This window comes from Prionailurus viverrinus, chromosome F1 (genome assembly GCF_022837055.1).
Source record: "Prionailurus viverrinus isolate Anna chromosome F1, UM_Priviv_1.0, whole genome shotgun sequence".
Taxonomy (NCBI): Eukaryota; Metazoa; Chordata; class Mammalia; order Carnivora; family Felidae; genus Prionailurus; species Prionailurus viverrinus.
Window position 1 is genome coordinate 8217899 of NC_062577.1, and position 12698 is coordinate 8230596.

The 12698-nt window shown below is 37.2% G+C and overlaps 1 protein-coding gene across 5 annotated transcripts in view; it reads left to right on the forward strand.

Moving 5' to 3' along the window:
• The window catches only part of DCAF6 (DDB1 and CUL4 associated factor 6), a 136273-nt gene that overhangs the window by 7648 nt on the left and 115927 nt on the right, over window positions 1–12698 (forward strand). For all 5 annotated transcript variants that reach the window (XM_047840857.1, XM_047840858.1, XM_047840859.1 and 2 more), the window contains exon 2: window positions 9199–9260. In XM_047840857.1, the coding sequence (XP_047696813.1) occupies window positions 9199–9260 (62 nt within the window). The remainder of the gene's footprint in view (window positions 1–9198; window positions 9261–12698) is intronic.

Here is a 12698-nt window from a genome sequence, read left to right on the forward strand (position 1 = left end):
TGTCTATGCTCATAAAATTTAGCTTATAGTTTTCTTATAAGTTACAAGCTTATAATTATAGCTTATAGTTATATTTTTGCTTGTTTTGGTATCAGGATAATGTTGGCCTCATAAATGAGTTGAATGTATTCTCTTTTTCTAAAGAGGTTATATAGAATTGAAATTACCTTTTTCTTGAACATTTGATAGATTTCATTGTTGAAGACCTCAGAACTTGGAGTTCTCTCTGTGGGAAGGTTTTGTTTTTTTGTTGTTGTTTTTGTTTTTTTTTTTTTACTTTTCTTTTTTTTTTTTTAACTTGGTACTTTCCTTAACTTTTTATTTTGAGGCAGTTGTAGGTTCATATACAATTGTTAGAAATAATTTGGGGAGATCTCATATACCCTTCAACCAATACTGCCAATGAATGGTAACATCTTATACAACTATACGATATCACAACTAGGAAATTGACATAGATAGATAAAGCCATGAACCTTATTCAGATTTCCCCAATTATATGTGTACTTATTTGTGTGTGTGTATGTATTCTGTGCATTTTGAACATTAATTTTAATTAATTTTAATAGATTAACATGGTCACCACCACAATTAAGATAGGGAATAATTCCATGACAACGTTCCTTTGTGATATCCTTTTACAGTCACTGCTATATCCCTTTCTCCCTACTGCTAACCTCTGGCAACTAGTAATCTGCTTTTCATCTCTATAATTTTGTCAATTCAAAAATTGTTATTTATATTAAATTGTTATTTATATTATATAAATAACATGTATGTTGACATAAAAAACAGCATGTAATCTTTCGAGACTGGCTTTTTTCACTCAGTGTATTTCCCTTAACATTCATCTAAATTGTTGTATTAATAGTTTATTTGTTTTTACTGTTTATTAGTATCTCGTGGTATGGTTATATGGTTATTTAACCATTTACCTGTTGAAGATATTTGGATTGTTTCCATTTTTGACTGTTAAGTATAAAACTGTTATGAACATGCAGTTTCATATAAACGTAAGTTTTCATCTTTTGGGGATAAACGTCTAAGAATTGCAATTACTGGATTGTATGGTAAGCACATTGTTTAATTTTGTAAGCAACTGCTATACTCTTTCAGGTATTACTATACTATTTTACATTCCCATCAGCTCTGCATCATCACCAGCAGGAGTGTTATCACTATTTTTATTTCTAATTATATAGTGATAACTCACGGTTTTAATTTACATTTCTCTAATGGCTAATTTTGAGCATCTTTTTACGTACTTATTTGCCATCTTTATATTTTCAGTGAAATGTCCCTTTATGTTTTTTTGCTCATTTTTTGTTTGGTTTATTAATTGTTTTTTACTGTTGAGTTTTGGGACTTACTTATATAATTTAGGTACTAGTCTTTTGTCAGGTGTGCAGTTTGCATATATTTTCTCCCAGTCTATAGCTTGTTTTTTCATTCTTTTTGTAGGGTCTTCTGCAGAATAAAGGTTTTTAACTTCAGTGAGGTCCAATTTATCAATTTTTCCTTTTATGGATTATGCTTTTGGTATCCTGTCTGAGAACTCTTAACCTATCCCTAGGTCCTAAAGATTGTCTCCTAGGTTTTTTTCCTAAAATTGTATTTGTCTGGGGTCCATTTTGTGTTAAGTTTTGTATGATGTGTGTGGTTTAGCGTGAAGTTCATTTCTGTGTCTATGGATGTCATCTTGATCTAGCACCATTTGTTGAAAAGGCTGTATTTCCCCATTCAGTTACTTTTGCGCCTTTATTTTAGAAATCAGTCGGGCATTTTATGTGGACCTGATTCTGTGTTCTTTGTTCTCTATCACTGATCTGTGTGTGTGTTCTTCTGTAAATAATACCACACTGTCTTGCTTATTGTAGCTATATAGTAAGTTTTAACATCAAATTGAGTGATCTTTCCCCCCTTAGTTTGTGTTTTTCAAAATTGTTTTGGCTATTCTATATCTTGTGCCTTTCCATGTGAATCGTAGGACAAGCTTGTCCATACCCCCAAATTACTGAGATTTTGATAGGAATTGCATTAGATTTATATATCAATTAGGGAAGAACTGACGTCTTTCACTGTGTTGATTCTTCTGATCCATAAACATGGTACACTCTATTTGTTTAAGTTGTTGGTGTCTTTCATCAGGGTTTTGTAATGATCAGGATACATTTTATTTATTTTTTATATTTATGTCTAAATATTTAATTTTCTTTGGAGCAATTACAAATGGTTTTGTGTTTTAAGTTCAACTTTCACACGTTCGTTGTTAATATATAAAAATGCAACTTTGTGTATCTGCTGATCTTGTATCCTGTGACCTTGCTGAACTCACTTATAGTTCTAGGATTTTGGGGGGGTATAATCTTGGGAACTTTTTACATGCAAAATCATGTCATCTTCCAATTGGGTCTGTTTTATTTCTTCCTTTCCAATATGTATGTCTTTTTTTTTTTTTTTTTTGCAATATCACATTGGCTAAAACTTCCAGTACAGGCATATCTTGTTTTATTGTGCTTCATTTTACTGCACTTTGCAGATACTGCGTTTTTTACAGATTGAAAGTTTGTGGCAACCCTTCGTGGAGCACCTGTTTTCCAATAGCATTTGCTCACTTTGTGTCTCTGTGTCACATTTTGTGACACAGAATTTGTAAGAATTTGTAATTCTTATAATATTTCAAACTTGTTTCATTATTATCATTGTTACATTGATCTGTGATCAGTAATCTTTGATGCTAATATTGTCATTGTTTTGGGGCCCCACAAACTGTGCCCATATAAGACAGTGGACTTAATCAATAAGTGTTGTGTGTGTTGTGACTATTCCACTGACCAGCTGTTCCCTGTGTCTCCCTCTTTTTGGGTCTACCTACTCCCTGAGAACAACAATATTGAAATCAGGCCAATTAATAACTCTGCCATGTTCCTTTCAAGTGAAAGAAAGAGTTGCGTATCTACTTTTTTTTTAAATGTTTATTTTTGAGAGAGAGAGAGAGAGAGACACAGAGCGTGAGTGGGGGAGGGGCAGAGAGAGAGAGGGAGACACAGAATCCAAAGCAGGCTCCAGGCTCTGAGCTGTCAGCACAGAGCCCGATGTGGGGCTGGAACCCAGGAACTGTGAGATCGTGACCTGAGTCGAAGTCGGCACTTAACCGACTGAGCCACCCAGGAGCGCCTGCATATCTCACTTTAAATTAAAAGCTAGAGGGGCGCCTGGGTGGCTCAGTCGGTTAAGTGTCCGACTTCCACTCAGGTCACGATCTCGCAGTCCGTGAGTTCGAGCCCCGCGTCGGGCCCTGGGCTGACAGCTCGGAGCCTGGAACCTGTTTCGGATTCTGTGTCTCCCTCTCTGACCCTCCCCCATTCATGCTTGGGCTCTCTCTGTCTCAAAAATAAATAAACGTTAGGGGCGCCTGGGTGGCGCAGTCGTTAAGCGTCCGACTTCAGCCAGGTCACGATCTCGCGGTCCGTGAGTTCGAGCCCCGCATCGGGCTCTGGGCTGATGGCTCAGAGCCTGCAGCCTGTTTCCGATTCTGTGTCTCCCTCTCTCTCTGCCCCTCCCCCGTTCATGCTCTGTCTCTCTCTGTCCCAAAAATAAATAAAAAACGTTGAAAAAAAATTTTAAAAAAATAAATAAACGTTAAAAAAAAAATTAAAAAAAAAAAAAGAAAACTGAGATAGGCTGAAAAGTGGCCTTTTTGTGCCAAACAGTAGCTAAGTTGTGAATGCAAAAGAAAATTTCTTGGAGGAAATTAAAAGTGATATTCCAGTGAACACGTGATGGATAAGAAAGTGAAACAGCCTTATTGCTGATACGGGGAAAGTTTTAGTGATCAGCATAGAAGATGAAACAGTCGCAACTTTCCCTTAAGCCAAATCCTAATTCAGAGCAAGGCCCTAATAACATTCTTCTCTTCAACTGCGTAAGGGGTGAGGGAGGTAAGAAACCTGAAAAAGAAAAGTTTGAAGCTAGCAGAGTTTTTGTTCATGAGGTTTAAGGGAAAGATGCCATCTCCATAGCATACAAGTGCAGGGTGATGTGGCAAGTGCTGATGTAGAAACTGCAGCATGTTATCCAGAAGTTCTAGCACGATGGTGGCTATAGTAAATAACAGACTCTCAGTGTAGATAAAACAGCCTTCTATTGAATAGTTTTCTATAAGAAGATGCCATCCAGGACTTTCATATTTAAAGAGGAGAAGTCAATACCTGGCTTTAAGGCTTCAAAGGACAGGGTGACTATCTCGTTAGGGGCTAATACAGCTGGTGACTTTAAGTTGAAGCCAGTGCTCATTTACCATTTTGAAAATCTTAGGCCCCTAAAGATTGTGTTAAGTCTACTCTATCTGTGCTTTATCTACTTTATCTGTGCTTCAGCCTGAATGATAGCATTCCGTTTACAATATGGTTACTGAATGTTTTAAGCCCACTGTTGAGACCTATTGCTCAGAAAAAAAAGATACCTTTCAAAATAGTTCTGCTCATTGACAATGCACCTGGTCATTCAAGAGTTCTGATGAGTGTTTTCATGCCTGCTAACACAACATCCATTTTAAGCCCTTAGATCCAGGAGTCATTTTGACTTTCATGTCTTACTATTTAAGAATTGCATTTTGTAAGGCCATAGCTGCCATAGATTGTGATTCCTCTGTTGGATCTGGGCAAAGTAAATTGAAAATCTTCTGGAATGGATTCCCTATTTTAGATGCCATTAAGAATTTTTGAAAAAATTAAGAATTTTTGATTTATGGGAAGGGATCAAAATATCAACATGAACAGGAGTTTGGCACAAGTTGATTCTAATCCTTATGGATGACTTGGAGGGGTTAAACACTTCAGTGGAGGAAGTAATTGCAGATGTGGTGGAAATAGCAAGAGAACTAGAATAAGTGGAGCCTGAAGATAGGATGAATTGTTGCAATCACAGGATTTGAGTGGATGAGGAGTTGCTTCTTATGGGTGAGCAAAGAAACTGTTTCTTGAGATGGAATCTGCCAGTGAAGGTGCTGTGGAGATTGTTGAAATGACAACCAAGTATTTAGAATATTATTACATAAACTTACATAAACTTATTATTACATACACTCCTAGGCCTAGTTGCTGCTCATTCCAAGAAGGTGAGCTAGCAGATACACAACAACACGTATAAGCAGCATGAGCTTTGCTCCAGCCTTCTGAGTGCAAAGTCAGTATGGCTGTAATTGTACTTCATTCATCAGTCTTGTGCAAAAATGGCTGGTGATTCATCCTCAGGCGAAATCTACAGGGAAGGGATTCTGGGAAGGTAGTTCAGTGTGACTTGACGCATTTCAGTGCCACCACACTTCCTATTGATTATTTATCAGATGGGAGGGGGTTTCCTGCCTTTCCCTGAAGGATAGGCAGTGTCTGCTTTTATCCTTTTCTCAGGGCAGTTGCCCTTTGCCTGAAATGATGGTGAGGGTTTCCTGCCTCTCTCACCAGTAGTAGACATTTACTGAGGCCATTTTTAGCTTGGGTTTCTGCAGTGGCTTGCGGCTTTTGTTTCCCCTGAGAGAATGGCCTGAAACGTGAGTGGGGTTTCATGCCTGTGTCCTGCCAGAGAGGGACTCTTTCTGGTCTCCTGCCCTGTTTCCAGTGTTTCTTGCAAGTTCTTGGTGGAAGGTAACAGAAAAGAGCCGGTGACCGAATGAGGACTTTGCCTGTGTCTAGGATCTCAGAGATTCAACCATCTTGTTAGCCCGCAGTTGGCCTTAAAGCATTTGTTTGCATCTCACAGTGTTCTCCTTCTGCACTTTGATGGCAGCTGCCTCTTTGTCCTGTGCTCTGTCCAAGATGAAACCGTTCTGTGTTCTGTCTCACCTCAAAGGAGTTTTGTCACCCTTTGATTTTCAGTTCAGTTATCTGGTAAGATGCCGTGGGGACCAAAGAAGAAGATTATTTCAAGAAGATGGCATCAGCTGTGACAGATAATACTATGAGGTCATGAAAAATGTGTCTTAAAAGGGCCCACTGGATTTACTGAGGACCTATGATTTCTAAGAACAAAACCAATGGAGAGGAGGGGGCAAGGGACAGTGCAGGGGAAAGAAGAGCTGACAGTGAGCTAGGGAAGGCGGCATGTGGAGATGACCAGAAAGTCTGGCTTTAAAGACAAAGTAGTTCAAAGGGACAATAGAATGAAGTAAAGTGAAGAATTTTGTTAGAATGCTTTTCCATCTCTGCTGTTCAATATCACCAGCCTTACTGTTTTTCTTTAATCAGCTGAACTTACCTCAACTCCTAAATGAGGTCATTTTTGAAAAATGATTTTCTCTCTTTTCAGGCAGTATTAACTTGGAACAATCCCAGCTGTGTATAGGGAGAGAACTCATTTTAAGTGTAGAGCATATCAGCAGGTCCACAAGTTTTGAGAATGCTAATTAATTTGCTCCTGACAATAAATGTGTACCCATCAAATGTAAAACTTCTACAAATGTAACGTAAACTAAGGCTCTGAGAAGTTAGGTTTTGCCCAGCTTATTCATAGTATGTTCCAAGTAGGTATTTAAACCTGGTCTAACACTTATTTCAGGCATCTCACGGTCTACTAAGGGAGATAGGTATGTGAATAAGGAAGTTGCAAAGCTGTTTAGTAAGTTATATAACCATTCAAAATGAGCAATAGCTCTTATAAAAAGAGCAGTAGCTGTATATTTATTGTCATTGAAAGATGTTCACCCAACGGAAGACATATTATAGAACAGAGCGAGTATCATGATCCTATTTGCTTATTCACTGATTTAGCAAATGTATATTAAATGCCTATTTTGTCCTCCTCACTGTTCTAGGCACTTAGGGTACCCGGGTGATCAAGAGTGTTTCTCTTTTTATTGAGTTTATGGTCTGTTAATAAAGAATAGAATGTCAAAGCAGTGATGGAATTATGAGAGGCAGCATGGGTTGCGAGAAAGACATGAGTAGGAAGCCACAGCAGTAGGTAAATTCATCCGTAACAAGTGTGTAATTGTTGGGAGACAATTCTCCATGCGTCTTGCATTTCTGCACATTTGTGAGCAGAGGCACTGGCTGCTTTGTTCTGGACTATCTTTTCAATAATGCATATACAAGGAACAGCTTTGGAAGTTATAATATCTCTCTCTGGAGCAGAGGGCAGATTTATTTATTGTCCAGTATAATGCAGATAATGTCACTCTTTGGGAAAAAGGTCAGACAAGTTTGCTTGATCTTTTGTAAGATTTGGGTTTCCTCAGTTCAGGGTTCTCCAGCTCTGATTCAAACCCCCAGCATATCCAGTACTTACCTAGGCTGCTTCGCATTGCCCTGTGGGAACTGGGGGACAAGGAGCCTATGTGAACTTGAAGCTTGCATTGATTACGGAGAAAAATCCTTTGCTTCTGACTTAGGAGTCTTGTGTCTTCTGCCAGCATTCATGAGATGGTGGCAGGTACTTGTTAGCTTGCGAGTAGTTTAGACTTCATAGTTCTTGACGACAGGTATGAGTTTATTTTTATTTTAATTTGAGGGGGCTCAGCTTTTTAACCTTACGATTCTTATTTTAGGGCATCTGTCAGCTCCTATTTTTTGGTAGTACATTTAATTAGTAAAGGGTAGAGGAGGTTTATGTTAGTTGTTTCTGGAAGCACATTTAATGAGGTATGTGGACAATACAGTCATTTGGATCTCCAAAGTCACATACAGAAATCATTGGGGAGCTATTTAACTGTCAAGTCTCAGTGCATGTTTTTATGTGCAGGTTTCATACGTAAGAGTTCTTGCTCGAAGAACTCACCTTGTCTTCTGTTCTCTCATGTCCTACCACCATTTTCTCTAGGCAGAGATGGCTACAGCTGTGTTTTCAAACCTAGATTTTAAAAATTTTCAAGAAAAATTTTTGGTTCTTCTTCCTTCTCCTCTCTTCTCCTCCTCTTCCCCCTCGTCCTTGTATTTTAATGAATTTTAATTGTTGTCATGTTGATAATATGATCTTAACTCTTAATTATAACTCAGTAGGATTGCCAAGCTTGCTGTTGGCTGAAGGGCGGAAATTTTTTTTTTTAATGTTATCTATTTAGTACAGTTGGCGTCTTTTTAAAACTGAAAATCAGATTGAAAAGTTAATTATATAAAGTACAACCAATTCATGAAAATACTGAATTTCTGTAGGTTGTCTTATTCCAATGTTTAGAACCATAGAACATTCCCCCCACATAAAAAAAGAAAAAAAGAAAAATTCTTTAACCCACATGTTCATCCTTTACCTAGCCATCTTACCAGTTATAAGCAAGCACAAAGAAAGAAAATAGCTCATTCTCAAGAAGATCTTGATATTTACATCAAATGGCAAGAAAGTGTAGAGAAATCTGTCCCTGGTGACAGTGTACAGAGAGCATAGTCAAATTTAATTTTATTTGAGATCTCATCAGCCTGATTTACTTAGCTAATTATCGTTCTTTGTCATATATTCAGCTTCTTTTCATTACAGCTCCTGAATAAACATGAAGCTTTTTGGTCTTTCTTTGATAAAGATGATTCATTTTTTAAAGGGAAACATTTCTCATTTTCAAAGTGATTTCTATTTTTGCAGTATTATAATTCTGCTATTGATGGACATTTAGACTGATTTTATTTTATTTTTTTGCTGGTACATTTCATTGTAAAATGAACTTTAAAATATTTTAACATTTCTGAAATTGAGATGTGTTTAAAAGTAGGTAGTATCTAACAAAACACTGTTTGCCCACCTATTTGAGGTTCAAAACCCTATCCCCCACCTCTAGTCCTATCCTCTTTCTCTATTTTTCCATTTGACACTTTCATCAGGTGACGTGTTGTTTATTGTCTTTCAATAAGCTCATTAGAGTGCAGGGTTCTTTTTCTGTTTTATTTCACCACTGTACTCCTAGCTCCTAGAACACCACCTGGAAAGGAATGAGTACTCAACATATTGGTTGAATATATGTGTGAATGATTACTGTGGTCCAGCCACTGTGCTAAGCCCTTTCTATCTTTGAACCGTTTTATCCTTGCAATAACAACATCAGGTAGGCAGGAACTACTTAATGAGGGAATGGGGGCTGAGGTGGTATCACTCAGCTTCTAAGTGGGAGTTGAAGTTAGAGCTGCCTCATGCGGGATCCTGGGCTCTTAACTTCTTTGTTATACTTTCTTCATCAAGAATGACTTATAACTTATTTAGTTTGTTTTTTTTAAACAGGAAGAAGAGAATTTATCCAAAGGTTGAAACTTGAAGCAACCCTGAATGTGCATGATGGCTGTGTAAGTAATAATTAATTCTCCACTATGAAGGACCTTAATACCAAGTGCTCAATATTTGATGAAATGCCCCATCCTCTTTGAAGAGATTATGAATAACTGTAATAAAAAATGGGAGAATGAAGTTTGACGTTAAAACATAAAGTTTATTTTGATTTTAGGAAAGTATGTGGGAGATTTTTAAGAGTACAGATGAGTTTTCTAATATTATCAAAAGGCTTCCCTCTCACTCAACGGTACTGCTTTTGTGAAGGTCACTAATGATTACTAGTGGTCACTTCTCAGGAAATTTAGACATTAATTGAACACATGTTCTTTTTTGAAATATTTTTTCTCTTGGTTTCTGCTAACACCACACTCTCTTGGTTCTCTCTGTATCTCATTGACTCACTGCGTCTTCTCTGTCCTCTAGCTGACTCCTCCGCTTCTTGACCTTCAGTTGTTGGATGTACTGCGACTTTGTCCTGGCTCCTCCCACCCTCTTTTCTCTTCACTTTTCTGAGACACGCTATCCGGTCCCACGGCTAAAAAACCATGACTTCCAGCTCTCTATTTCTTCCCCAAACTCCAGATTCACGTATCCAGCTCTCTACTGGTTGCATGTCTAATGGGCATGCCAGATTTAACAGGGCCAAAACAGAATCCTTTTCCTTTTAATTCCTGTTCTGAAAATTTCAGGCAATGCTTTTTCATATACTCATCAGGTGGATTTAGCAATTATCAAGATTGGGACATGTTTGGGGCGCCTGGGTGGCTCAGTCGGTTAAGCGTCCGACTTTGTCTCAGGTTGTTATCTTAACAATTTGTGGGTTCGAGCCCCGCATCGGGCTCTGTGCTGACAGCTCAGAGCCTGGAGCCTGCTTCAGATTCTGTGTCTCCCTTTCTCTTTGCTCCTCCCATGCTCGCTCGCTCGCTCTATCCCTCAAAAATAAACATTAAAAAAAAAATTTTTTTTTAAATATTGGGACATATTTTCCATTTCATTTTTCTCAGAATATCATAATACCCTAGATATTATGTCATTTCTTTCACTCCTGTGTGTAGCCAAAAAGCAATGTACATTTTCTTATGTAACCAAAATGCTATTATGTAATTTAACAAGATTGACAGTATATTTTTGGTATCATCTGATATACAGTCCATAATTAAATTTCTCTTATTATTTAAAATGTCTTTTTATAGTTGTTTGTTCAAAAGAGGTTCCAGGCAAAGTTTATTCCTTGATTGCCAGGCCTCCTCTTTTTTCTAGTTTTTATTTAAATTCTAGTTAGTTAACATACAGTGTAATATTAGTTTCAGGAGTAGCATTTAGTGATTCATTACTTACATACAACACCCAGTGCTCATCATAAGTGCCCTGCCTCTCAAATCACTATTAAAGTAGAGCAGGCTTCCCCTTCTTTGTTCCTGCCATTGACTTGTTACAGAGTGTAAGTCAGTTTTCCTGTAGACTGTCACACATTCCAGATACTAGTTTGGTTTCTTGTGGTGTCATTTAACTTGTTTTTATATACTTTGTATTTCCAGTGCGCTATTATGGAATTATAATTATGCTATAAATACAGTTCAGGTATATGTATTTATTTTAAAGCTAAAAACCATTTTTGGAGGGAGCAGACCAAAATAATATATGCGCATGGTTCAAATGGATCATAACAAAAGTAACAGATGTGTCTCACTCTCCCTTATTCCTATCCTTTTTTCCAAAAACAACCTCTTTGAATCATTTTTCATTTCAGATCTTCTGATGATTTCTTTTGTATCTCCATGTAATGCTCTTACATTGATCTTTTTGGAATTGGCAACTTCAAACATCATCTCCTGAGTTCCTGCCATGATAGAGAATTTAACTCATTTATAGAACTCTCTCACTTTCTAAGATGTAGGCTTCTCAGAATTTTTATATTACTGTTCTTAGTCTCTACACTAAACAACATACATAAGCATCCTTTTGTTTTTCTGTCATTTATAGACGGTATCTCTTGAATTTCCATTCTGTAAGGTAGAGACTTTTAATTCTTTCATCCTTCCCTCCACCTTTTTTGTTTAAGATTTTATTTTTAAGTAATCTCCATACCCAGCATGGGGCTTAAACTCAGAACCCCGAGATCAAGAGTTGAATGCTCTATGGACTGAGCCAGCCAGGCACCCCTTCTCTCCACCTTTTTATCTCTGTTTCACACCTCTGTCAGCTTGTATGCTTTTATATTGTCATATTGGTTGTATGTACCCTTTATTCCGTAGTCCTGGTTATCTTTTATTATTTGTCTATGTATTCTTAAAGTCAAAATGCGGTAAACAGTGTTATAAGTCTTATATGTATATGTACTTTTCTGAGTTTCTGTTATATCCTTCAAAATAAGGAGAGGGTAGAAAGAAAATTTATAAAGAAAATTATGTGATGTATCATCTGTTCATAATACTCAACTGCTCAAAACTCTCCAGTCGATTTCCAGCGTACTTCTAGTGAACGCCAAGGCCTTGTTGCTTCTAGGCCCTGTGATTTGGTGCAAGCGGCTCTCTCCAGTTTCATCCTGTACTGTGGTCTCTGTTACGCATATTTGTTCTAGTCACACTCATCTCTTTGCTGTTCCTCGAATACGCCAAGTCCGCCTCTGCCTTGTATGTTTTATGCCTTTTACTCAGAACTCTTACTCCATATAACTGTAAAGCTTACCTCCACATTTCATTTAGCTCTACGTATTACCAGGACTTGATATTTCCTGTCTGTGTTTGATAATAGCCATTCGGGTATGCATGAGCTGATCTCTCACTACTGTTTTGATTTGCATTTCCCTCATGATTAGTGATGTTGAGTAGCCTTTCATATATTTTTTTGGCCATTTGTATATCTTAGGAAAATGTCTATTTAGATTCTTTGCCCTTAAAAATCAGATTATTTGGGGTTTTTTGTTGTTATCGTTAACTGATTATATGAGCTCCTTATATATTTTAGATATTAGCCCCTTGTCAAATTATGGTTTGCATATATTTTCTCCAATTCTCTAGGGTTCCTGTTCATTTTGTTGATTTCTGTTGCTGTGCAGAAGCTTCTGAATTTGATTTAGTCCCACTCGTTGATTTTTGCTTTTGTTCCTTGTGCTTTTGGTGTCATATCTAAAAAAATGACTACCCAGGTCAAGGAGTTTTTCACTGTTTTTCTTCAGGTCTTATGTTTATAAGTCTTATCCATTTCTTTCTTTCTTTCTTTCTTTTGGTTTTTTTTTGCTTTTATTTATTTCTTTGTCTTATCCATTTCAAGTTAATTTTTTTTATTTTGCATGTGAACATCCAGTTTTCCCAAAACCATTTATTGAAAAGACTGTCCTTTCTCCATTGAATATTCTTGGATCCTTTGTTGTAAATTAATTGACCACATATGTATGGGTTTTTTGGGCTCTATAGTCTGTTGCATTGGTCTGTGTGTCTGTTTTTATGTCA